Source organism: Rhinolophus hipposideros, assembly GCF_964194185.1.
Source record: "Rhinolophus hipposideros genome assembly, chromosome: 14".
Lineage (NCBI taxonomy): Eukaryota > Metazoa > Chordata > Mammalia > Chiroptera > Rhinolophidae > Rhinolophus > Rhinolophus hipposideros.
The window spans coordinates 39,512,923-39,540,245 of NC_138060.1; the positions used below are offsets into that span (position 1 = coordinate 39,512,923).

The 27,323-nt window shown below is 35.4% G+C and overlaps 1 protein-coding gene across 7 annotated transcripts in view; it reads right to left on the minus strand.

Annotated features, from left to right (window-relative positions):
- SATB1 (SATB homeobox 1) overlaps nt 1-27,323 on the minus strand; it is a 98,369-nt gene that overhangs the window by 24,365 nt on the left and 46,681 nt on the right. For all 7 annotated transcript variants that reach the window (XM_081071876.1, XM_081071875.1, XM_081071871.1 and 4 more), the window contains exons 6-9: nt 26,302-26,413; nt 23,515-23,969; nt 15,683-15,895; nt 7,634-7,789 (exon numbers count right to left, since the gene is read on the minus strand). In XM_081071876.1, coding sequence (XP_080928002.1) covers nt 7,634-7,789; nt 15,683-15,895; nt 23,515-23,969; nt 26,302-26,413 — 936 coding nt within the window. The remainder of the gene's footprint in view (nt 1-7,633; nt 7,790-15,682; nt 15,896-23,514; nt 23,970-26,301; nt 26,414-27,323) is intronic.

A 27,323-nucleotide genomic window follows, 5' to 3' on the forward strand; every position in this document is an offset into this window, starting at 1 on the left:
CTAACAGAGATTTAAGTATTGATTTGCATTTGGATCTCAAAATGGATTTAGCGTAGGGCAAAGTTGGGGCAAACATTCTTCCAGTGGAACAGAACACAGAGCCCTCATCAAGAAAAGGGCCATTTGTTTGAAAACACTCTATTGAGCATGCTCTACCTTGCCGCTGGAATATGCCAAGCGCTGTCACAGATGGCAGGCTCTGACAGTTCCCATCCGTAGCATGGATACTCGACAGTTCAGCACAAGATCAGTGACATTCTGTCTCATTAGAACCACGCTAATTATCACAGCTAGTTTCAGGGGAAACCATGTGTTGCAATGGTCAATTTGAAGGAGTCTGTGCATCAACAAACTGGTAATAAGGATCAGACACCTTATTATATGACAGCATGCTGCCTATGATCTGATTTGCAGAATCAGAGGCACCGAGGCGGCCGAGGAGGCTGGCAGTTTATGAAACAGTGTGTTTAAACCCAATTCCTCAAGCACACTGGTTGAAGAGGGAATTATTAAAAAAAAAAAAAAATACACAAAGACAACTGGAATTGTTGAATCAAGAAATCAAAGGAAAACAGATTCTCTATTAACATACAGCAGAATTAGATTAAGACTTAGAAAGAAGACAACTTCATCAGTTTAACAATTGTATGGCAACTCCACAAGCAGTCTGGAGCTTCTGTTTTTACAAGGTATTTCATGATAAATTCTAGAATGGCTATATTTCTACTAATCTCTAAAGTATGTACTATATATATTTTTAATGGATGGTCTATGATTTAGCTGTGTCATTTTGTCATGCAAAAGAACTGAATGTGTAAAAGCTTAACTATAGTTAAAAAAATGAGTAATCTCAAAGGTTCCTTTTAATATACTAAAGGTATTCTTTTGGAAGGGCAGAAAAAAATCTACATTAGGTTCGTATTACCAACGTAAGTTCTTCTATCCCTCTCTGAGCACCTTTTATTGATGTGAAATTTTAATGGTGCAGTTTCTTTCAGAGCTATTTTTCTATTGTCATTTTGCATAAATGCATTTTCATAGCTCATTCATTTCACAGGGCCTTTATTTTCATTTCTCATACAAGGGAAAAAGGAGCTAAAGCTAAAATAAAACCTACCTTTACTACCAAAAACATAAAAGACAACTGTTGAAACTTCTGAGAAAACTCTTTGTCTTTTAAGTTGGTCCTTATTAAAGGATTGTATCAGTATTATCGTTATGTGCTAAGTTTAATTGAATGACATTCAGTTTGAAGATTAATGCCTATTAAGAGTTAAACCCCAGTGGTTTAGTCTCTTCCCTACTCCCATTTTGTAGCTAGCTGATCCTGTCCTTAAAGTGCTAACTCTTCAACTGTCGAAAGCTGATTATAGAGGAGCGTCCAAAAAGAGGAACTTGCACAAAATATTCTTAGCCCACACTTTTCAACTTATACTAAACATTTTAAGACAAAAGGTGGCCTCTAGTAATGCAGTCTACAAATACAGAATTGGTACACTCATGCTTTAGTGAGTACACACTGACCTGCTTTAAAGTAGACCACGCCTGTGGGGACCGTCCTTGGACTTCCTCACATCATGATCTTCTTTAAAGAGTTGGCCCAATATTTATAAATTGATTCTTTTCAAATCTTGTCTAAAATTTTCTTATGACATTTTCTAAAGATGGAGAAACTGGGCTTAATGAGTTATGACTATATTCGTAACAGTTAACTTATTAAGTGGGTCAATGAGTAAAATGTATTTACATGACTCTAGTTAACTGATTTTTAATTTAGGGGAAAAGAGTGAAACTTAAATGATTTGAAAGAGGCAATAAGATAGCCAAAAATCTTCTGTCCAACTTGTTTAAATAGGTAACATCAAGTGTCTGGGGGGGGGGGGGAATCACTCCTTTATGTGACTTTTTTAGCCAAAAATACAATGAGCAACTAAGTAAGTACTCCGTACGATAATACTGGACCTCCTTGATCAAACCCCAGATTTACTAAAACATGATTGTTTTTATAATGTAAAAATGTGAAAAGGGCTCATATTCAAATGCACAATTTAACTAGCTTACATCATATGACATACAATCATGTACCTTAACTGTTCGAGTATGTCCATATTTATGTATTTATTATGTATTTATTAAAGTCATTAATTCCAATAGTCCTGTTTATAGCAAACAACTAGATAGAGATATAAAAAGAGGTCTGCAACTAAATCCAATATGGATTCCCGATATTTAGAAGAGACTTTTAGCGACCGGCTAGCACAGAACACCTTAAATAGGAGACCAATGGAACTCCATATCCTTTTTACTCAAGAATGCATCACAGGAGGGGCTGCCAAAAATGTGTGTCAAACAGGGCCACAGCAGATGGCTGAGATGGCTGCACCCTGAGTGTCTTACTTTTCTCCCCGCTCTCCTGTAAGTACTCCTCTTGTCCCTTCCTCCTCCAGGGAAACCTAAGTTGTAGGGAAACCTAAGTTGTATCTCCCCAGAGTCTCCTCTACCCAGTAAAGAGTAAATAATAAATAAAATAAAGCACGAGAAGGAGAACGTGTAAAGAGGCTGTTTTCTCCTCAGACACTGGTGGGGAAAAAACAAACTCTATTTGCCAAGAGAAAGTGCTACGAATAGGACACAATGTGAAGCTCTTCCCACAGACTGCTAGAAAAGGGTGTGGCACCAGAAATAACAGAAACCATGATTCTCAAATCATCAGGGGCCTCCTGTGCATCTTAAATCGGAGACTACACAGGTGCAATCACGTTGTAGCAGTCTGTCACATGAACATTCCAAAAGAATGAATCAGCATAGAGCTTCAAAGTGTAGTTTCTATGAAGTGTAATTTAATTCTAACCAAAGAAAAGATGTTTTCACTCATATGCTAGAATACAGAATGCAATCACAGTTCCATGATTTTTTTCCCTGGATTTTATCACTACAGATTCCTATTCCCAGCAATGAAAATTACATTTTTAAACCTACTTCCAATCCATTTTATGATATATCTTACTTCTATTTAAGAATTCCAATCACCATCTAAGAATGGTCAAATCCAGAGGTCAAAAAGACGATTTTTTTTTTCACCTACGAACCCAAGGGGCACTAAAGTTTTCTTTTCTCTTTCTTCCCCCCTCCCTTTCCTCTCTCATCCTAGAGGTCTCCAATGTCAATGATAAAAATATCACAAAAGGAGATGGAAGAAAGTGAAAGTCTTTAAATTACTTCATCTCTTTAACTGGTTGTGCTATCTTCAGAGAGGCAGAATCCTCCCTCTTTTTCTACTTTTTAAAAACCACACCTATCAACCAGCTGAAGTTGTAGCAGCCACAGAGCCCTCTAACTCTGGAGGACTGGTGGGTTGCGATTATATAAAAGATTATATTGAAAGCATGTTCAGTCAAATACAATTTTCATCATCTAGTAGCTTTACCTGAAAGAAATACCCTGTTCAATAAAGCACGAGAGAAATCATTTTCTAAACACAAGTGGAGATACAGTGCCGCTCTGTAAAAGCCCTTCACTCTTACTGCATTACTGTATCTGCAAGCTCCACCTCTGCCAACATGAAAATCAATGTAACAATCCGATGTACAAAGCAAGGCCTACAGCGCTGCTAATGTCCCCTTGCTGGACATACACCTTAAGTCTCAGAGCTCTCAGGGGGTTTGCTGTGGAATAAAATTAGATTCCAACATCTGCCACCATTAAAGAAAAAATTCCATTTCCATCTCCCATATGAAAACACTATAACCAATGAACAGTAACTGAACCTTGATACTGTAATGGTTATTACCCAAATCAACTATTTTTTTTAAAACAGTAAAATTAGCGAATTCTGCTCTCATAATTATTTGAATGTTATCAGACTAAATGTTTGATAAAATTCCAATATGATTCACTTGAAAAAACTGCTGCTTATTTAAATACCCAGAATATAAAGTGTATTCATTTGTAGCTATTCACATTATGTTTAAAGCATATCATCTTTTTAAAGTTTGCATTAGCCTGCTTTCCTATCCAAGCACAAAAGGTAGCCTACCTTCAGTTTGTACATGCATATTTTATTCACGCATTCCTATTAGAGTTAAAAACAATCTCATTTCTATTACCCATCAAAGAGAAGAGATAATATAATACATGTGAAATGGTGGAATCTACAGAGTTGGTTTCTTTTACTGAAAATATTTTGTGCATTACTCACTGCATAGCACAACTATGATGTGTCTGGTTCCATAACATTCTGGAACTATAGTAACTTTAAAATAATTACTCTGCCTGTAATTCAGGGTAATGACCTAAAGCTTTACCTTTTAAAATGAAAGGTATTTGAGATATATGAAGAGATAATAAAAGTCTCTTGTACAGGGCTAAGCCTCTTGCTTGACACATTATGGTATTAGCCATTTGTGTATAGGGCTGTATAATTTAAAAGTTTTTCTGTATACATGATAGCTTGTGACCTTCTCCCATGTTAAAAGAATCTTGGGCTCAAACAGGTTACACAATTTTGCAATATTATCATACCAGAGACACAGACTGGACCACAGCCTCCTGAGTGCCCTACAACGTCTCCCCTAGGCAAGAAAAAGCAGAGACTCCAAGAGCCTTATATGTTAGTAAGAACCCGTGTCCCATGAATAAGTCAATGAAGAAAGGAAAGCCACCACTGTTTCCAACATCAATTAGTGCAGTATCCCCAATTCCTCTTTCCTGGAGCAGGGTATATAACTTCAGTACTGACGCTTCCTGGAAGCCTGAGGAGAAACCAACATAGGAGGGCAGATGCCGAGAATTGGGGGTTGGCTCTCTTATCTATTAGTCAAGTGACCCTCGGGTGTATACAATGAGGAAACCAACACTAGCTCACAGGGTTATTCTGAGAATGAAAACTAGATTAATATACGTGTATTGCACAATGAGGTCTAGCACAAAAAACGTAATGGATGGTAAGTCAACTTGGAGAATCAGGGCAAGACACAGACGCAGATGGAGAGGACGGGCTGAGACAGAAGTGACTAAGTGCTTCCCTCTTTATCCATGCTCCATTTTCAGGGACCTCTGCCTCATTCTGACATGCTTTGGCACACATCTAAAAGGTGTAAATAAGTCTTGTAGAAGTTAGGAATTTTGATCATGATAAAGCCTGAAGACTGATTATTTATTCATTTACTTACTTACTTTGGTTTGTTTGCTAGTTTGGGGGGTTTTCTGCTTTTACAAAAACCATGGCAGGAAACAGAAGTCAATGATTACTTTCCCTTGTCCTATTTCCTCTTTTAATGATACATACACTTTTTGTACTGTCCTGTTTTTAAATAACCATCAATATTGCTCCCTATTTTCATAAAGAGGGTACTGCTAACATCTAAATTGAATAACTAAGAGAAAACTACAAATAAGGGAGTTATAGTAAATCAGGAGTTAGGAATAACCATCTGAAGGAATGAAGTTAACCGTTTGCTGGACCCCATAGCCATCAACCAGCCCCTTGGATTCTCTCTCAAGCTAAGGAGGTTAGCTAAGAGTGTTAGGGTTTTTGGGAACCACCATCATGGCAGACACATAAAAGCTGCCAATGGACATTGTTGAAAGAGACTCATGGGGAGCTTCATAGGACAGGGGTTCAAAGAGCAATGATATTTAAAACCTCCCAAAATATCACTCACATGACATCATCAACCCATAGCAGCCACTGTCTGAATAGGTTCAAAATGAGTAACTCAGCCCAGGTGGGGAGAATTTTGGATATCTTTTGAAAACAAGAAGGTAGCAAAGGGGTTGCTAAGGAGCTATGTAGTCAGAAGGGAAAGGGGGGGTAGATTAAATGACAGATGACCAGCACCTACATGACAGTTATCAGAAAGTTTTAATATTTATTTTTGTTTGCTTAAGGCTGACCCTAAATAGAATAATACATGTTTAGTTTCTCTGCGTATCTATCTTGGGAAATTTGGGGAAAGTGTTTGGCCTGGTAAAAACATAGTCTGTTATTCTTGATAAACTGGATAGGTCAGAAAAGATGTAGGATCAGAAAAGCAAAATAATATACATTTAAATATGAGCTCCTCATCATCAGTAGAGTGAAGAGCCAAAACAAGAATGTGCAGGGTGGGTGGGTGTGGGGTAAAGTGAGACCAGGACATTTCTCCTTAATGCATAGTCTTGGCATGTAAATGAAGACATCTGAAGAAGCACACAGGTTTGAAGCGGCTCTAACATTCTATCATAATTAGAAACATTTCAAGAGCCCTGTAATTTCCAATCAAAATTACAGTAATTTCCGATATACAAGCCATGATTCATGACAGAATTTTACATTCCATGAGAGATTACGGTGGCCTGATGTATGACACGCTGAGTACAGCTCTAACATAAACAATTCAGTTTAATGTTTAAACAGCACTGGATGTTTAGAATCTCACAATAAAAGAAACATATTATTGTAGAAATTATCACTTTGACAGTGATTGAAGGGTAGGCAGGCATGTGGCCTATAAAGCTATAATTTTTACAGTCCACAGCTTGAGTTTAATCATTTTTATATAACATTTCCAAGATATCCCTTAAGTATTTCAACCAGCCTATAACTTAAACAAGAACAACCTTTTCTAAAGCAAAACTCCCGTCAAGTACCACTATTAATGTTGACAGAGTGAATTTTAGGAAAAGTTAAAAAAAGTAGTATACTGTAAATACTCTCAGCATTGTATATTTTTATCAGAAGTTGACAGCAACCAGGCTGTCTTATAAAGGAGGGTTCATTAATGACAATAAAAATATTATGTGTTTAAAATTTCAAGTTGTGAAAAATCTCACCCAAGCCCTTGAGGTCCCTAAATTCTCAGCTCAATAGTGTTATCAAATCTTTTTGCACGAGAGTTTAGTATTCTTCTGGTCCATTAAGAAGTATTCTTGGCTTTGAACAAAGGTTTATAGATAATTGTGAGCCTGTTCATATAGATGACTCTACTTTTGATAAATTATCAATCTATGACAATTATACAGATAAATAACTGCATTATCTATCCTTTACGTTTTTATTTTGTTTTGTAAGATTTGTAACTTCTCCAATTCAATTCTTTTCATTTATAATTCATCAGAAAGATACTTTTTCTAATTGTAATTCAATTTCTGTGTCATATATCTATAGAAAAATTAAAATCATTAATACGCAAAGATATATGTATGTTTGTGTCAGTTTGTTTTAATAAATGTGCCTAATAGCTATAGATGCCTGAGTTGGAACAGAAGAAACTACGTTTGTAGTATTTTAGGGTGGAAATCAAGGTGATCTAAGTAACAACGTAACAATAGTAACTCAAGTTATTTGTTCTATTACAATAGACCAGATTGAGAAACTTCCTATATATTATAATATTCTTCTTCTGCAAATTAACTATGAATTGACTCAGGGTTTTACTAAGAAATGGTGTGGAGACTGGCTGTTGAAGGAAACAAAACCAAGTGTCTATTATCTGAATCAGAACATTTTGTTTCATCCTAGAACTCTGTAAACAATCCTGAAGACTGTGACCTCTCAGTGATGCAAGTTCATATGGAAGATAGACACCTCTCTGAATGAAATTTTCACAGACATCGCAGATAAACATTCTCAACGCCTAACAGAGGCTCTTACCTGGCTTTTGGTTGCTGCAACCTTTGCAAATAGTGCTTGGGACACTTTAGCGCGCTTCATTTCCTGCTGAATCTCATCATAAATGGAAGCATTAATGTTCATGGTATTGTTCTCTGGTTTCCCATTCCTCTCAGTGGCAATAGTAGCTGTTTTCACCTACGAAACATTTTGAACATGACTATCATTTTTCATTGGTCAAAATGTTTTAAAGCTTCTCAGGCTCAGCATCCAAACTGGACATTGTTGCTCTTTTTATGATCAAGGTGATCAACAGTGCAGTCATTCAACATTAGTTATTACCCCGAGATCAGATTGCTTAAGTTAAGGAAGTTCCATTGTCACAGGTGATAGCATCTGTAATATGACAGCAACTGCCAGCTGACAACCAGGAATTATAATGCTATAAAGTAAGTTTTCTGGAAAACGGAATAGTTTCAAAGACTTGCAAACCCTAAACTAATTGTTTCCCAATTACCTTCCATTGCAATTCTAACAAAGAAAATCTACAATTAAAATCAAAATGCACACAGTGCTGTATCTTCACTGGGTGCCTGGTGACTATTAGACAATTGCATCACTAATAGTTATTACATACTATGGCCTTTGTAATTTTAGACTTTTTTTTAATGCTTTTCCCTTTTATGTTTCATTTTAAAAATCTTCCATAACAAAGCCATTTGCAGAGCTGCATATTTAAATCTTCTACCCATCCATGAAACAGGTAGAGTGCCTTGCTTAATTATCATAAAGGCTGGTTGCATTTTACACGTGCTTGTCCAAGCTGTTCTGTATAATTATTTCATCTTTTCCTGGCACCCCTGTATATAACTATTTCTTTTTGACTTATGGAACCAGACTATAAGACAATGTTCCACAATATTTAATAGAACACTGCTGCAAGTTACACAAAATATATTACCAGTGACTTTAAAAATATATTCAAAATGTATAATCTTGAGTGAAAAATTGGTATCAAAGTCTTTGGTAATAATGATAAGCAGCTATCAGCAGAAAACCGCATAAAATTTTAGGGGGAAAATTAAACCACATCCTCAAAATTTATTAATACTATTATTAACCTTTAAAACTCCAAATTTAATTTTTATTATACAGTTATATTAACCAGTCTGGTAAATTTACATATGAACCATGCAGCTGCTGTTTTACTGAAGAACTGATGAAAATGTGAATGAAAAGTTACCACAGATACAGGACCATGTTTTTCCCAGCAGAGGGATTCATTCAAGACCTAATTTCTTAGGGGCTTTTACAAAACCCAGGTTTTTTGGTTCTCTAGAAGTTTACCATCTTGGACCATTTCTCACTTACACTATAAGTACTAGAAAAGGAGATGTATTTTAGGATAAATGAATGATTTGGGGGCATTAAATGACATACCCTCCTAATCATATTGCAAGTCTTCCACGTTTATTTCATTCACCCTGTCCCAAAATATTTGGCATCAAAAGTGGGACAGAGATTACCCTAGGCTTTGTACTTAGAGAGTAAATATGAGACCCTTTAAAAGCTGCCTCCTAATGCTTCAAACTTCTAGCCAGTTAGCAAAATAATTCACCTCTGGCTTGTCTTGAAAAGGCAGCTAGAGTCTTCCACCTTGACAGTACCTAAGCACTGAAAGGAACATGCTGTGAAATGGTTACAGGACAGGCCCAGAGTGAGAACACAGCCAATGAGACAGGACAAGTGACCAATGGGCTGGGTCCCATTTATAAACTATAAACTGGAGATAAGAGTGGCAAGAGTGTAGGCTAGGTTTCCAGAATTTCCCTTCTAGTTCTGTGACTCCAGTAAGCAAGGGCACTCACAGAGGTATATTAACAACTCGAGGCCACTAAGAACCAACACAGGGCTTTGAAGCAATAATCTGCTAAACACCACTTTAGGAGCCAGAAGAGTTAACGCATTACCATAAATTGCCCAGAAAGTTGCTTTGGTGAGATTCGCAACTTTGCTCTGGGGTGGTCTTGCTTTGAGGCAGAAGGATAGATTTGATCACCCCACGGGGTCCCCTTTAATACCTATTTTTCTCACTGCTTAAATGAAAGAGAAAAGAAAAGCCATGTCAATCGCTTTGAAAATTGAATGTTATGGAAATGGGGGCATGAAGTCCAGTGCATTGGAAGAAACAGTTCCTTGGTAGCAATCTGCTTAGCAATAGTTAAGAGAACAGGCTTTGGAAACATGGCGTTTTATGTTTCTGAAATAATTTGCATTCTTCTGTAAAAATTATGTTTAAGAATTTATCTTCCAGGTGGGCTATAACCATTTGTCACAACCCTTGATTTTGGTTCTAAAAATTTCTTTGGTTAAATATTTTTTTAAAGCAACTACCACTTGAACCAAAAAGCAAGAATTTTAAATTAGGAAAACAAAATTAAAAAACTGTTTCTTAGTAGCCAACACAATCAAAATAAAAAGTGGAAAAGAAGTACACATGAAACATTAAAAAAAAATTTTTTTTAAAGTGAGAGCAACAATTTTTAAAAATATAAAGAAAGAAACTGTATTACTCATTTTAAAAAGATTTAGAAAAGCTCTCTTTTATCATCTTGTTGGCTCAGATATGCATCTTATCATAGATAAGCTATTAGAATTCTGGAATCACATTTTTTCCTAAACACAAGCTATTGCTTAAGGGGAACTGACTTGGACAGCTTTTCAAAAATATGAAAGCTGAATTTTTCCCCAGGTAAAAATGGAAACAAAAATCTTTTATACCTCACTCTACTAAGTACTATTTTAGCTTAGTACAAAAAAAATCTTCTTTAATCCTGGTTTAGCTTTTAATATTATATCACACATTAAAATTCATAAAGTAGTTCATTCCAGGCAAAACAAACTACTCTTCAGCTCTTCTCCGCAAATAGCACAGGAGGTAAAATAAATGCAGTTGCTTTCTGAATAGCTTTTATCAAGGTAGGGTGTGCTACTCCATCATTACGGTGGCGCCGAGGAAGTAGTTAAGAATTGAAGCTTCTACTATTAACCTTCCCACGTGGGGAAAAGGTGCAGAACTAAGGCCTGCATTTTATTTTACTAAAAGTGTGATGTAAGCACACATTTTCCGTGCAAAATCAATTTTGTTTCTCCATGTATTGCAGTACGCATTAAATCATTTTACAAAATGAACATACTACATAGGCACTACATACTACATGCACACTGTACTATATGAACTGTACCAGGGTCCTGATTGGTGATTATACTATTCCTTGAGGCAGGAACAATTACCTGCAAGCACATAGCACACGCGTGTGTGCATGTACACACACAAAGTTTGATGCAGTTTTAATAATAATCATGATAATAAATGCTGACATTCATTAGTTGCTTATGATGTGCTGGGCATCGTGTTAACAGACATTAACTCTAACCTGTACAGTAACCCTCAGTAGGTACGATTATCGCCTCATTTAAAAATTCAGAAGATGCTCTTAAAACAAAAAGGTTAAGTAATTTGTCCCTTGGCAAGGCTGAGAACTAAATTTAACGTTTGTCTGATGCTAATTAATGCTTACCTCAGAAACCACTGCAACTATACTGATGTTATAGGGAGCTTCTTTATTTGGAAAAATTCTTTTTAAAGACATGCTGGTAGTCCTTTGCTAAATTTAGGTCATTAATCTCTAATTTTTAGTAGTGAATGGCTTTATCATTAATTTTACAAATCCAATCTGAATTTAATTTTCAAGGTATGCAAACTATAAATGTTTTCTTAGAAGTGTTATGTAAGAAATGTGCTATTCTAAGGCACTCTTATTGGTGATGTCTACACAGTCCACATTCTCAAATGTCTATATATTAACTCTGTCTTGAGTATCATGGTTCTATCTTTTTACTCTTTTCTTCCTTTTGTAGATACAGTATTATTTTCCAAATCTAGCCTTTTAAAAATGCTCTACCTTTCTAAAGATGACTACTAACGGGAAGCCTTTCACAAGCACATAACTAAGATCTTAAAATAATGCTGGATTCCTAACAAACAAACTTTTAATCACGTATTAAGTTCCTGCCCATAACTAGACCTGTTTCATTATATTGTAGAATTTGGTGTTAAGAGACAGAAGGGTGCAGCTACCAGATTAAACTAATTGTATATTGTTTATATGAACTTCGTACATTTTCTAAAGCATTGTTATAAAATATCACGTCTTCCTTTAGAAGAAACTAAACTATTACATGAGATTTAAAGAATAATGAAAAAAAATAATTATATAACAAATACAAAAGTTTTAACTTGACAATTATAGGCTTTCAAACAGTCCTTGTGAAAACAGAAATTGCTAATTTAACTCCAAAAGTCACATATATTAAAACACAAATAAAACCAGAATAAACACCTAGACAGAAGTCATCAACTTAAAACTGATTTGTTCTACGGAAGAGACAATTCCAGAAAAATAATCATTAATTATTATTAATAAAGTTCCTCTAATAAGCTTATCTGGAAAATTTAGTAAGCACAGTCAGAAAAGAAACCTTTAAAACCAGGGGGCTTTGAAAGGGTTGAGTTCTCCCAGGTATTTTCATACAACCAAAGTTTGGAAGGGGCAACTTTCTACACAGTCTCAGAAATACCTATGGATAATATGTTAAACATATCAGGAGAATATTCTCATATGCTTTCCTCTTCCTAACCCAACAATAAACCTTCCCATCTTCTAGGAGAAACAGAAAAAGTCCCCAAGTTTCATTTTCCCTTTTCTAAAATGTCCGTGTGTATTTTCAGGAGATGGCTTGAGGTAGGGGAAAGAGCAACAGATTTAACCAGGGATGAAAAAACTTTGACAACACCTTAGACTTGGTTTTCTCATTTTTTTCTCCTACAAAAATGTTGGTCTGAGGAGTACGTGAAGATGTTGAGAAAACTGTGAACTATTATCAAGGGCAAGGTATTCTTATTTCTTGAATGAGAGCATGTAAAGTTGTGAAAATACGCTGTCAGTAAACAGATCTGCCCAGAGCCTACCACCCCAGTGAGAAGACGAAGCTCACAGTATGGCGGCCCCAACTGAAGCACAAGGGACAGGTCTGTAGAGGAGGCATCTCGCCTAGTCAGGGCCAGCCAAGAGTTTTGGTAATTCCTGAGGCTAGTCTGGGTTTTTCCAGGGGAGGTATTCCTAAGAATAAAACCAGGGGCTTACTAAAACCAGGAAGTCCCTTCTGGAAGATGATGCAGAACCTGAGTCCCTCAATTGTTATAGGTCCGTGGTCTGGTGTGAACCAAGGACATCCAAATCATCTTCACTGTGACCTAAATTCTACAGAAGGAGCTGGAAAAGAATCCAGTCTCTCACACCCAAAGACAAGCGGGGTCTTCTGTGAGCCAGCAACATGTGAATCTTCAGAAAGAAATCAGGGTTCGGGTCTAACCCAAGCAAGCCCAAGACTTATCTCTTCATTTGCGGGTGTGGGGGGAGGAATGAAATGCACAGTGATTTCACATAGACTCCTCTCCGGCAAAACATACAATTAAAAAAGACAAAATTTTGCAGTTTGCTTTTATATTCATGGTATCATCTTTCCCCACCCCCCTTCTATTTTCATTATTTGTAATAAGCATATTAAATCCTTATGGACGTGTGTGTGGTGTACGGGTTCCAGTTTAAGCAACAGATTTCAACTGCACAAAACAGTAGTAATTCCACTGCTCTATAACACATTTTGCCAAATCTAAAGGACTCATTTGACATTGATATGCGTTTAATACATTAAAAATTTCTTAAACAGTTAATTCATTAAATCATTCTTAAAAGACAAAAGGTCAACAAACTGACTGTGAGCTCTGTTATAATATTAAATAATGCAAAGGGATTCTCAGTGAGGCAAATAAGATACCGTACAGATATATATTATAGCAGTGAAATAAAATTATACACATATATCAGATAATCACTTCAGAGTTTGGTTAGATAGCTAATAATATCACATTAATAGAAACAATTTTTTTCTTTGAAAGACATTCACTAAGAACCTATAGTATCTACATAGTTCAAATGTTCATCATTGGCTGAATATCCTAGCTAATGGCTGGTTCTCAATTCTTCTAAAGACCAAATACAGCTAAGGATGGCCTGCTTAATCAGTTAATCAATAATTCAAGCCAAAATAAACTATATTGTCTATTGCAACATATCAGCAGTTATAGTCTTTAGACCTATATATATACATATATATATGTATATATATGTATACTGCATATATATATATATATATATATATATGAAAGCTACTCAAAAGGATCTTAATAGTAAATGAAAACAAATATAGCTTAAGAATTAATGTACCTTTGGCTAAAGAAAAGAACTTGATACCTAAGAATAGCAGAATCACATTTGGAAAACAAAAACAGTAAAATCCCAGCAAAATTAGAAACAAAAGCTGTATTCAGAATTGCTAAGTCAAATATTTGGATAATGTGAAAAAAGGTAAAAAAAGGAGCCACTCAATGCTAAAGTTCGTTCTGGTCTTAAGTAAGCCAACCTTTTGTTAGTATTGCAGATTAGGTGATAAATCGGACAACTGTCTGACCAGAGGCCTTTCAGTGATGACGATAGGAGCAAAGTTAAGTAAAAATGGTGTGTTAACTCTAAACACCATACTAAGTATTAAACCAAGTCCAAGTACAGTATTTTTTGTTTAATCACTCTTGCAAAAATTACATCTGTATAAAGAGTTCCTCATCCTTTTCCTTAAGAAATTTTTCATAGAAAGCTTTATAGATCAAATTCAATAATTGTGTGTGTGTGTGTGTGTGTGTGTGTGTGTGTGTGTGTGTAGGCAGGTAGATATGTATGCATGTATACAGATGCCTTTCTTTTCTGCTGGAGAAACATGTCTTTCTTATTCATAATGACTTCCTTACAGTCTGCTCCTATAGAAATCACGACCTAATTGATTTTCCTTAAATAAAATGGTGAAAATGAACTTTGTGACATTCCTAAAAAATAATCATTTCGGAATATTATAATATGCAAGTTAAGATCCTTAACAGTGGCTAAAGATTATGTCTCTTCCTTATTTATCGACTATCAGTAGCAGTTTCGTTTTTAGTGTTGAATGAGCTTTTCCCATATTTCTATACTTCTATAAATGTATTATTATTTTTTACTATTTTACTATAACATCAAGATATAATTTCATTATCACATTAGCTTACAAAATAGTTTAAGTTTATATTCCATGTTCAATTTTTATTTAGTCTAAGCTGCCCTTATTTTTAAGAGTTGTACATACTGTAAATTAAATGTGTAAGAAATATATTCGCTTGCGGGTTATAAGTCTAATCCGCTAACTATCAAACTTTTATCTAATAGTTTGTATTGAAAATTAACTTCTTCAATTCTCATAATAGTTATGAGGTTACCTTTCAAACTTGATTTAAAAAAAAATAACAATACAGATGAACATACTATACACAGTTACCAGGCCGGTGAATGGTCCTTCCTAAAAAGTGTAAAAATTTGGAAAATAGAAAATGTGCCCATTTCTGGGAATATGGATAGAATTCCTTATCAGCCTCATTTAAAGCTGCCTTCAAGGATTGTATTAAACTTAATTATGAAAGATTACAAACGAGATGATGTGTAATTGGTACCAGCTGCAGTTCGTATCGGAAAGCATAAATACAAATGGAATTATTTATTTATTTTTATTTATTTATGATTCAAATGGCAGTTCTAGAACTCATAGGGATAAAATTGACTTTACTACTTTTTTCCCATTGAGTTTAAAATACTTCTATACTTAATAGTAGGAGAGACAAATATCCATTTAAAGACTACTTTTCACCCACAAAGAACCCCAAAGATGAAGCAACACAAAGCAATTTTCTTTCCCTTAATTAGTAGCTTATTGTTTTTATATCATAATTAGTGATTTGAGACCAAATTCTCCTCAAGCAACAACCTGCATTTTATTTTTTAAAATCTCTATCCATCTCTCTTTCTAATTTCTTGTCAAGATTCTTCATTAGATATTTTTTTAAAAAGCAAAAGAAGAAGGGCAATGTGGAAAAGTAGACTTCACCTGGGGAGGGCGGCTGGGTGGTGTGCTTATCAGGGGGGCAGGACCCATAGCTGAGGCAGCATTCAAGCTCCTTTCTCTTTCATCCTGGTAAATGCGATCTCGTTCAGCCTCCGGTAACTGCAAGAAATTCTGCATAGCCCGAAGGTTTACCAGCAAAGACTGGGATGCAGTCTTGGGGTCCTCTTCCTTTCGAAGAATTTCTGAAAGCAAGCCCTGCAGGGAATGAAAGACACTGGATGAGTGAGCTTGCTCCCATTCTCGGCCCAGCTAGCAGTGATCCTTGCCTTTTCTTCTCCACTCTGGTTAGAAAATGAACAGTCAGAAGCATTAATTCTACATACGAATATATTAGTTACAATTGAAGTGGTAGAGAAGAGAGCCTCAATTGTATTCTTAATTTTATTAAGCATCTGCTTTACATATAACATAAACTGAAACTGCCTAATTGATCTCCTTCCTTTGAGTAGCTTAACATGCCATGAAATCTTTCACAGAGAGACGATGGAGGGAAGTTAAGGATAAATGAAATGCTCATAATACAACAGCATTGAACTGTATAGTTCTCAAGCTGCCTACACAAAGGCAGTGAATGCCAACAGCCCAATATGTAAAGATACAAAGCCAATTCTAGAAAACAGAACTTTAATAGAAAATGAACTGCAACATATTAGAAAAAAGAATTTAAGTAAAGCATCATCTAAGACTTATGCTGTTTTTACCAACAAAAATATTTTAAGTTATTCTGTAATTTTCAAATTACTAGCATCAATGGCAAGTGATTCTTTCTATTTACCATTTAAAGAAACTATATACTGATTACTCCAGGTAACAGGTTGCAATTTTGAACTTCAGAAACCATAGATTAAATTTGAAATACATAACCCCTTTTTCCACATTACAAAAATCCATCATAGCATGCCAAGGAAAAGAATATTATCAAATTCTGTAATTGTCGAATTTCTTGAGGCATAAAAATACTTATTAGTGACAAAAGAAATTTACAAACCATCAGTAAACTCCTTTAAGGTGTCTCTCTCCCCATATAAAACAGCATTTTTTTAAAAATTTTTGGAAAAATGCTTTCAAGAAATGGGTGGTTTTCCCCAATTTTGTTTAAGGGATTATATAAAACAAAAGGATTAGAAATTTTTTCTGTCCATTTGATAAGGGCTGGCAGCACTTACCTCTTCAATCCTGTACATGAAATAATGCCTGGAACACCAAGACATATTTGCTTTCTGCAATTGGGAGAATATCTGTTTATCACAATATAGCTAAGAATAAAATGTTGTCAAGATTTCTATACAGTTTGCAAATTTTACTTTCCAATAAACCTGCAGAAAGAGTGAAAGGGTGTATTTGGAGAAGGAAAGGTAAAATGTCATGTCAAAATAATCAAGCCCCAAGATTATGACATTTGGGTTTTTTCATGGTTTTCTAGAAGTGCAAACCTAGTTTTGTCCCCAATTCCTCAGGGATAATGTACCATATTACCCAAATTTAACAGTTGGGTGCAGACAGTAGAAACACACTGTCCACTTTAAAAATGATTTATTGGCTATTAAAAAAGAACCTGCAATAGGCTCAGGGAGTTTAAGAGTAAATTTTAATCTCTCACTTGGTGTATGCAAGTGAAGTCTGGAAACTGGACACAAACTTTAATGTAACTAAAGAATGAAGTATATGTAACCTTTCATTCTTAATACTGATAACTAATGTTGCAACTGTGTTTATACAAGACAAGACAAAATATCCAGTCAATTTAACTAAAATTCAGTAAAACAGGCAGTCACCCAGCTATTTAATTTTCACAAGGCCAACTAATTAAATTGACTGTGTTTTTGATGTGTCACATCGAAACCAAAAAATACAGGTCTCAAAAAAATGTTTGAAAATAGGTGTAAAAAAACAATCTTCGATCTCCACTCATCCTCACCAAATGTTATGCAGCAAAAAGTGTGCTTGGCAAAGTAATGTGTATTAACCAAACAGAAGTAGAGAGATAGAAACATACAATATACAGAAATAGAATGGTACAAATTTCTTGAGTATAATAATCTAATATTCATTTTTGTCATCCCAGCACAATGTCTACCATTTAAGTGATAAATATTTACTAAGTGGATTAATTATGTGTATTCAGATCACAAAAGGAAAAAAACTGCAAATAGGTGATAGAAACTTAAAAACAAGATATGCTACACCCATGGGTAAATTCTATTGGTAATTATTAATTTACTGAAGGTGAGCTTTCAATGAAAAGTTATGTGGCACTCTAAGATGTTTATCTACATTAAGTGTTCAATAATTTAAAAAATAGCTTAGGTCAAAAGAGAGTCTATCAACACTTAGAATAAATAATATTTGGGAGATTTGAAATTAGACATTTATAAATTTCAAATAACAAAATAATAACATATCATCTCTTTCTTGAAAAATATTTCCTGAGACAGCAGAGAACTATAGTGAGAAAAACAAATGTGAAAATATATATAATAATATTCTCTATCAAGTCTTGCTAATAAGACATTTGTAAATGGCATAACGTAGAAGACAGTAGGTCAGTCACTTGGGAGAGAATTTAGAAATTTCTTTACCCATATTTTGATGTTGGCATGATTTCCCATTTGAGCATATAAAGTGGTTTAGGGCCAAACATTATTTCCACTTAATTATTCAATTGGAGCAAGTGCAGTTTTTCTGCTTGTAATATGTTTAAGGTCTAAAGTGGTACCTTAAACCCTGTAACACTCAAAGAGCTCTAAGGCAGCCAGTGTAGACATCTCAGGTGGTTTAGAAATCTTCGGGGTTTTTTAAATTTTATTTTATTTTTTGGCCCAGGCTTTCAATGAGGGGAGTGCCCCCTGGTGGAAATGCTTGAAAATATTGTTAAAAAATGTTTTGATTAGAATGTGTTAATTACAAAAAAAAAACAAACAAACCATGTCACTTGAGAAAAATTCTGGATGCAAAATGACTGCTATTAGAATCTGGATACGGGAATGAATGTTTTGGTCCTGTTGAGGTTACTGTTACCGGAACAGTTGCATTTATGGATTCAAGATGTATGTGGCCCCTGTTTCCCATTTTCCATAGTCGAAAATACAGTTCAGACTTGCCAAGTTAGGTCAAGGTCATTTGTAGTAATCCCTCATGGAGGATAGTAGGAGGGATCTCTTACCAAAAATTCTTTTTTGTGCTAAAAAATAATATGTCAAGGTCATCATGTACCTACTTGCTAATTCAGAGAATATGCTAAAACACCAGGACTAAAACAAGTCATCAATATTGTGCACCATAGGTATTCAATAAATTTGTTCAATGAAATTAAAATCATTAGCCATCTTGTTTCTGAGAAGAACTTGAGAATTTGTATATTTGTTCTGTAGTAAGTTACCAGCTCCTCATGAATATTTTTATTGGAAATGAGAAGCTGCTTTTCATTGGGACTTCACAGCTTCAAATAATTCGATAGGTGCTCTACATATGGAAATAAAAAATGATTCTGCATTGTCATCACATGGTGGTTGAGAATTCTTATTTTTCCATTAAAAAGTGAACTTACTGATGAATTCCTAAAGCTTTTTTACGTTCCAAAAAGAGTTTACAAGTTATTACAAGTAAAATTCATTAGTAATTATAAAAGAAAGAAAAAAAAACTTTCAATAAATATTATCAGTACTTCCAACTGCTAATTATGAATTCTTTAAAACAGCAGATAAGCAAGAGAGACTGCCAATCTGAACAAAAAGCCTGTCTGGCCTCCCGTTTGTCTCCTCTTTGAACATAATCACTGATTCAAATAGATTTTATCAGTTTCATGGAACTTCAAAGCCCTCAGAAGGAAAATATGATTTGATAAAACCTCCCATCTAAAAAGAAAATATGTAGAATATTCTTCAAGGCTACCTGCCTCTGTCGTTTGGTGAATTTTTAATCACATGTCCAGGTGAAAGACTATTTTCAAACTCCACCTACTAGGCTGGACTCATGCCAAATATGTTATAAGCAGACACATTTATCTCTGTCATTTGGGAGGCTAAACGAGAGCTGTCACATTGGGGTAATAGCACCTTTTTACCTTTTATTCAATAGTGATATGGATAGTGGACTTTTCTTAAATTACACTGTGAAGAATTATAGAAACACAGTAGCAATTTCTGTTATACTTAAGCAGGCAAATTTCTCTCCACCACATAATTTACAGAACTCAAATTCAATAAAACATTACATGATGGTCCATTACTGTTATCAGTTTTGAATAATCCATCTTCATTCTTCATTTTACTGGAAAATAAAGTGTGCCAAAGACAAGGGGGCGGGGGAGGAAAAAAGCCACAGAATGGGATTAGAGTTAAACTCTGGGTTTTACTTTTTTAAAGGCACTAAAGAATATATTTTCTTCTATCACAACCTTTAATAGCAATAATACAGAGAAGTGAATTGGCATATATAGCAAAGTATAAATCTGAGAGCTTTGGCAATTATTTTTAGCCACAGGTTTCCATTAAAAAGATATCAAGTAGGCAGAACTGAATGAATGATACATACTAAAAGCTGGTGTCTTCAGTAGCAATTAAAGAACATATGCCCATCAATTCAAAAGGGGAAAAAGTCCTTAAAACAAGTAATAATATAAATTTCACTATAAATTTTCAGAAAGGTAGACTTTTTTCTTTAATAGTCATGTGTGAAAGTCTTAAGAGGGGGGTTATGATTTAATTTAGGACACCCAATTAAGATGATGAGAAAATTCTCCAATTAAGAGTTAAAACATGAAATCGAGGATTTTAAAGTTATATAGAGCTGTCAACGACCAAATTTTCTCATCATAACATCATTATGTATTATTCTTATGTTTTACCACACTGTTTATAGGGCACCAATGTCTTTACCTGCCCATAGATAACTGCATTGGTATGTATGTATTTTACATTAATTTTTTTAAACTTGGAATTGGAATTGCACATTGTAATAAGTGCACACAATGTGCGATTGAACTCTGCAGAGCTCCTTGTCTATACATACGCATTAGCATGCGTATTTTCGTACTCCATACTCACACCATACACTCTCACTCTGCACCTGCTTTTACCGAAACGCATACACTTTCAAATAAACACACTACATGCATTCATATGAATGTATAATCATTAAAATAAATGCAGCTGTGTGTGTGCACGCACATGCATGTGTGTGGTTTTTAGTATGACCAGCTAAAATACATGCACACTTGAATGTTCAAAACATAGTTCCCCAACAGTGAACAATTCAATGTACATGGAAAATTACTTAAACAGCTTCAAATACGGCTCAACATCCACTTCCACTGAGGAGGTACCGTTTATCAACATAAAGGTTTAAAACCAAACTCCTCTATCACCCAGGGTTCCAAACAGTATTTTGGTAATGACTTCTTTTTAATTGGCTATTATTAATAAACAGAGATTGATATCAAGCTGTACCAGGTTTTCATTCTCCTCTCATCCTCTGAAAAATAACATTACTGTTTTTGATGTTAACCAGAGATGACTGTCTTTTCAAAGAGATTAATATGGCATAAAAAGAGAATTTGGCCTTTTATCTAGTAACAAATCCTATACATATCTGTGGAATTTGTCAGTGTGAGAAAGGCAGAACAAATGGTCAGCTCTTTAGAGTAATGGCTGTGACATCATAACCCAAGAGAAGAAAAACAGTACCAAGGGGTGGCAATGTCACCCTCATACACCTCAGCTGGACTCGTGTCATTCTTCACCATACAAAATATACTTCCCTCAATGCGTTAAGAAATAATTTGCTCAGTTTTTAAAATGCTTATCAGTAAATCTATATGTCATTTGTGTCTATATCAACATTGTCTTTGTCTGTGGGTTTTTAAAATTCAATTCAACAAGCATTTTATTGAACTTTTATGTACAGACCTGTTTTTTGCCCAGTACTGAGAACTACTAGCACTGACTGCTTCTTACAAAAAAAAAGAATGCTGCCAGAAACAGGAGTATCTAGAAGGTTGACTTTTGATTCATTCATTCATCCAGCCCTTCATTCACTTGATTTTTTAAAATAATTATCACTCCCCCCCAGCTGAATTTGGTACCATATTAAATTTACCAGCTAATAATGAACACATTTTTTTTCAAAGTTGTGAAAATGCAGAACTAGGTAAAAATCATACAATTTTTACATAACGTTCTGCAACCGTTTTTTTTTTTTTAATAGGCAAATTATGTAAAAAAAACAGATAAAGAAACTGAAAATAAACACTGAGTTAAAGGCTTTGTTAGGCTGCCTAAATTTCAATCCAGTTAAGGGAAGCCAAAAATAAGTCACAGCTGGGATTCTCGCAGGTATGGAAGCTATGCCAACAAGGAATTTTTGTACCAGAATTTTATTCTTTTAATCATGTAATAAGCAAAATGACTTATATATGAGAGGAAAGTATGTGTCAGGTCCCCCCAAAAAATTGACAAAAGAAAGAACAGTGGTAAAAAAACAAGTAAGTTGAAAGTACATAATGTCCTCATTCTAATCAAAGTTACATGTTCTTTGGGGGTTTTTGCGTGTGTGCCTGGGCCAAAAATAAACACCACATATACCATACTAGTTTCCAAAAAAAGAAATTAGAAACCTTCTCATTCACAGTTGAACAGAATTTGTTCAGGACTTTTCAACTATCTTTCTCTCAGGGCTATCATCTCTTATCAGCCTTTCTCCTTTCTCCTTGTCCCTCCAGCCTCTTCTAGGATGATAACATCTTCACAGGAATTTGCCCAGGAGGACAAAGGTGTGGACCCGAGGGGTACATGCAGATCTCAATGATGAAAAGTCTGCAGAGTAAGGCCTGCAGATCAAACTTACCCCAGGGCCTCTTCCTGAGGTTGGGAAAAACACTAACAATACTGTAAAGAGGGGAGAGGACAAAGCTAAGAAACATTTTATCTAGTAAGTCAGATATTTTGTTCTAAATGGCTACTTGGAATTAAATGGCAGAAATTGCTATTGAGTCCCAAGAATTTTTTTTTTTTTCAAGTTGTAGAGGAATTCAGTAGGGCACATTTATATACGCACATTTGATGTAGGTACCAACATGGGAAAAAAAGTAGGTTAGAAGCCTGGAATCCTACCATTGGTCTTGACCAAGTATGGGGACAGAGTCCAGGAGTGCAGTTTCCAGGCTCTCAGCCTCACATGGAAAGGTGCTGGCTTGGTTATTAGACGGCCATCAGCTGTAATCAGATGGCCATCCTCTGTGGCTGGGTGGCCATCAGCTGTTACTGGTTAGCCATTAGCCACTAATATAACTGCTGTGGCTACGCTGGGGTGTTGGTTGGCAGAGAAATGGATGGCGGATTCTGCATCGTGTGGCTCCTGCTCCCTGTGTCTCCAACTCAGCCGCCAGAGAGAATATAGCGGTGTGACTCCCCCTATTTATGGCTCCGTTGTTCCTTTTTGGCCTCACCATGTCCTGCGTTCTTGTGCAGGGAGTGGGACCAGAGACCCTGCATGACACCAAGTCATGCAACTTTTCTCAACCTGCCACTACTAACAGTCTGTTTCCATTATGTAAAAGCACAGGTAATGCCAGTTTGAAACATTTTTGATATTTATCTTTCAAAGCCCCTAACTTAGAATCAGTTTGTACACAGCTTCCTCTTAGTAGAGGAGGTTTATGACAGAGAAAGGCATGATAAAACTTAGGCACCACCAGGAAAAATCTGATCACATGAAGAGAACGAAGGATGTTAGCACAAAGTAAAAGAATAAACATTAGTATAGACAGTACCAAAGAAAGACACAAAAGTACCATTAACAAATAAAACAAAACTAACCTGAGTTCTGTTAAAAGCCACACGTGCAAATACTGCCTGGGAGATTCCTGCTCGTTTCAGTTCATCACGTACCCACTGGTAGATTTCGGAAGACACCTCTGTGTTGGTTGAAACCTGTTGCTCCAAAGGCTTATTCATAGATCTACTGACAGGGGGAGGGTGGTTCAAGTATTGTTGGTTTAAGGACTGCTGGGCTAAAAGTCTATTCACTGCATACTGCTGGTTCAGCAGCTGAGCCATCACCAGCTGCTGGTTGACCAATTGAGGACTGATGGGCGTTGACACAAGCCCAGGGTGCAGATTTGGAAGAGGGGTCCGGACAGAGGGCTGGCTGCCATGGGAGAGCTGCGCAGGGGATGGAGGCTGCTCGGCTGTGTTCCCTGGAACCGGCTGCGGGCCAAAGTTGACATGGTTGGCACCTTGCTGGGAAAGTTCAGAAAGACTATCCATCTCAACTAAAATAGACAGAAAGAAAAATTACGTTAAGCCAACAATGATGGGTATTGATGGGATTTCTGATCATTTTTTAAATAGAAACAGTAGGCACAGGACACATCTAAGATCCAATTAAACTAAGAAAATTTCAAGATGGAACTCAACCCACTGTGTTCCTTTCCCCTTCTGCACAAATCCACAAATTTTAAAAGTGGGACAGTGCTTCTGATCTAATTTTATAATGTGGTTTAGATTTAAGGCATGAAATACATCTATTATTTTCAAATCCTATGTACTAGTTTTGGGGTCAAACTATTATTCATTCTCATTACCCCAAAGAAGGCTTATAAGCAATGTTTACTTAAAGATAGCTTCTAAAAGAATGCCATTTACTTATTGGCAGCTAGGGCAAAAAGAAAAAATGAACTGAGCTAAGAAAACACATCATATGCAACTAAAGTAAAAAAGAAATATACAAGTATTTTCTCATGATATATATTAACTATTATTACTCTAGGCAAAAGGTTTGGAAGAAAAAAAGATGATATAAATGTTATTATGTACGTTCAATTTTTACCCAGACATGAATATAAAAAAAGTAATCAATATAATAAATAATGAAAGTGGTCATAATGATAAGTAATGATATCTGAGTGCATATCGAACACCAGACTTAGTATCTTATATGGCTGGCTTCATTTAATTCTAACCATCATGGGCAGCAGATAGATCTGCAAATATTTCTTAGAATGAAGCATGTAATTCATTGGATTAGAATCCAGTCTACCCAGTGTTGCTAAGACCCAAATGTTTCTTGAAGAAGCTATGGCTATCACCAGATGATAAACACAATCTTTCAAGGAAGGGGCAGGGAGTTGTTCTGGTACAATTGTGATACTGTCACGATTTTGCAATTTATTACCACCTACCCAAGATGAATGCCTCTCCCTTGGCTAGATTTCTCAGTGCTCTGGCTGAGAGTCAGTGCTAAGTGTGTCAAATGCTTAGCTGCTGCAAGGAGGAGACTGGTTTGATGCTCTTGACTGGAAAAACTGAGCGTGGTGCTTGCTGTATGGAAACAGGTGAGCCTTTCCAAATAGCACACCATACTTCCCATGTATAGACTGGATTTTAATCATCAATTCTCTTTTCACTACATATTCAGATTTTACATTTAGAGGAACTTATCATATTGCTATGATCACTGATGTATGCAAAATATAACTAAGAATTGGGGAAGAAACCTTCCATTTCTACCAGTGATATCAGCCCAAGTGGGCTATTCACAGGAAATAGTAATTCAAGCAATTATTCCAAAAATGATGCATTGTCTTCATTATAGCTCTAAGCTATAAAAGGCGAAGAATCTGTTTTGGTAGATGGATGGTTTTGCTTCAAATATTAAAAGCTAAAACATGCTCAAAATTCAGGTTCTCTTGTTTCTTAAAATCTTTAGAAGTTGTTGCTATTAAATGAAGGTTAATAGAAGTAAACAGAAATAGATTTAAAGCAGGGCATAATGCTATGCATATTAAACATCCCATTCCTATATTATTTTAAAATATATTATTTGGAAGGTACAAGCATGTGAAAAAAACATTAATAGAAATTAAAACATTAACCTTAACCACAGTGTTTGCTTTTGTGAACACTAACAAACTCAATAGGGAGAAAATGTCATAATCTAAATGCTAAAGTACAATACACAACTTTTATCTGTCATTTTACACTGTAGATAATTTTAATGTATTTTTTGAGTAACAAATATTGACGTAAAGTTACATGTTACGATAGGATGCTATGTTGGAATTAAAAATTTAGAAATGATGCAATGATTTTTTCTGGCATGTATGGTAAAGCAGTATGCTCACTAAAGTGCCTACATGGGGGGCCGGGGATTAGGGATATAAAAATCACTGGATCTCAATTGTGGAAACTATAAATACAATTTAATATCCTTAAAAACTGGATGTAGAAACAGACACTTTATTTTTCTATGGAACAGAAACAAAAAACATAAAAGCATGATTTATCTCTGAGAGAAATCACAGCTAATATTAGTTATTCAAGGCCTGGTTAGGTCTTCACTGAGATGTTAAAAAGTGACAGCTCCCTTCCTCACGCCTCGATTTCCTGCACGTCTGACAACCAAGTCAGTTTGGCTGATTTAAACACAAACATTTATTGAATTTAATTATCTCATTATACTCATACCCACTCCCCACCCTCAAAGAAACATCCTAAATTGATCTCTAATTGGGCAATCAAAAGACCTGGCTTTAGATGTGACTTTTATAAACTTCCAAATGACACGTAATGGTATGTAGCCACCACTGCAACGGTTTTGCTTACCCATCATATCTTTTGTCTTCTTGAAATGTTTGTACCACCTTCCAAATTCTTGACATTTTGCTGCTGAGACATTTGCATAGTAAGTGCTGTTCACAATGGAAGAAATCATACTCTGCATGAAGAGGGGAGAAACATTTGTAATACATAGCAGCACAAGACAGAACACAGAAAAGATTTCAATTGTGGAAACTGTATTTTTTTTTAATTAACTGAGTACTAATACATTTTTGTTTCACACTTAATCTAAAGCTTCGACTTCTTAAAATTCATTAAGTAGATCATCAAATGCTTATTTAAGTAGAAAGCAACTGGCCACTGAGATGACTATCAAGCTATCAAACCCCAGGCTTTGCTCTAGTATTTATGGAACCTCCATCAGTGTCATCTATTCCTAGGCTGACAACGTGAAGACAATTCGATGATTGTAATTCATAAGTAAGTGCTACTTTGAGGTTTAGTGACTCTACTCTACCATCCTTGCTGCTCAAAGTATGGCCCAGGGACCAACAACATCAGCATCACCTGGAAGCTTCTTCGAAATGCATAATCTTCAGCACCACCCCAGACCTAGTCAACCGCACCTGCATTTTACCAAAATCCCGAGGGTATTTGCCTTTGCATTAAAGTTTGAGAAACACCACTTGCACTTTCCACCACACCTATTGTTTGGATTTCAATTGGAAATGCATTAACTGCTTTAACACTGTTCAAAGGTTGACCTTAAGGAGAAAACAAACTATTCACAGAGATTCTCTGCAGACCAAAAAAACATTCTATAATCTTATAGCTAGCTTCATCTACAGTAAAGCTTGAGTTGTGAATTTCAAACCATAAAAATTTTAAATATATACTTTTCATGCTTACTAAATTTCTCACAGATACGGCAAAATAGAAAATGACCTATTTTGTCTCTTGTCTTCATCCTGCTTCTAATAAAAGCCCTGAAAGCAGTCAACAGTTTAACATACAAAAAAGACAAAAATGACAATGATTTTCATGTATTACTACAAATTTTTTTAAAC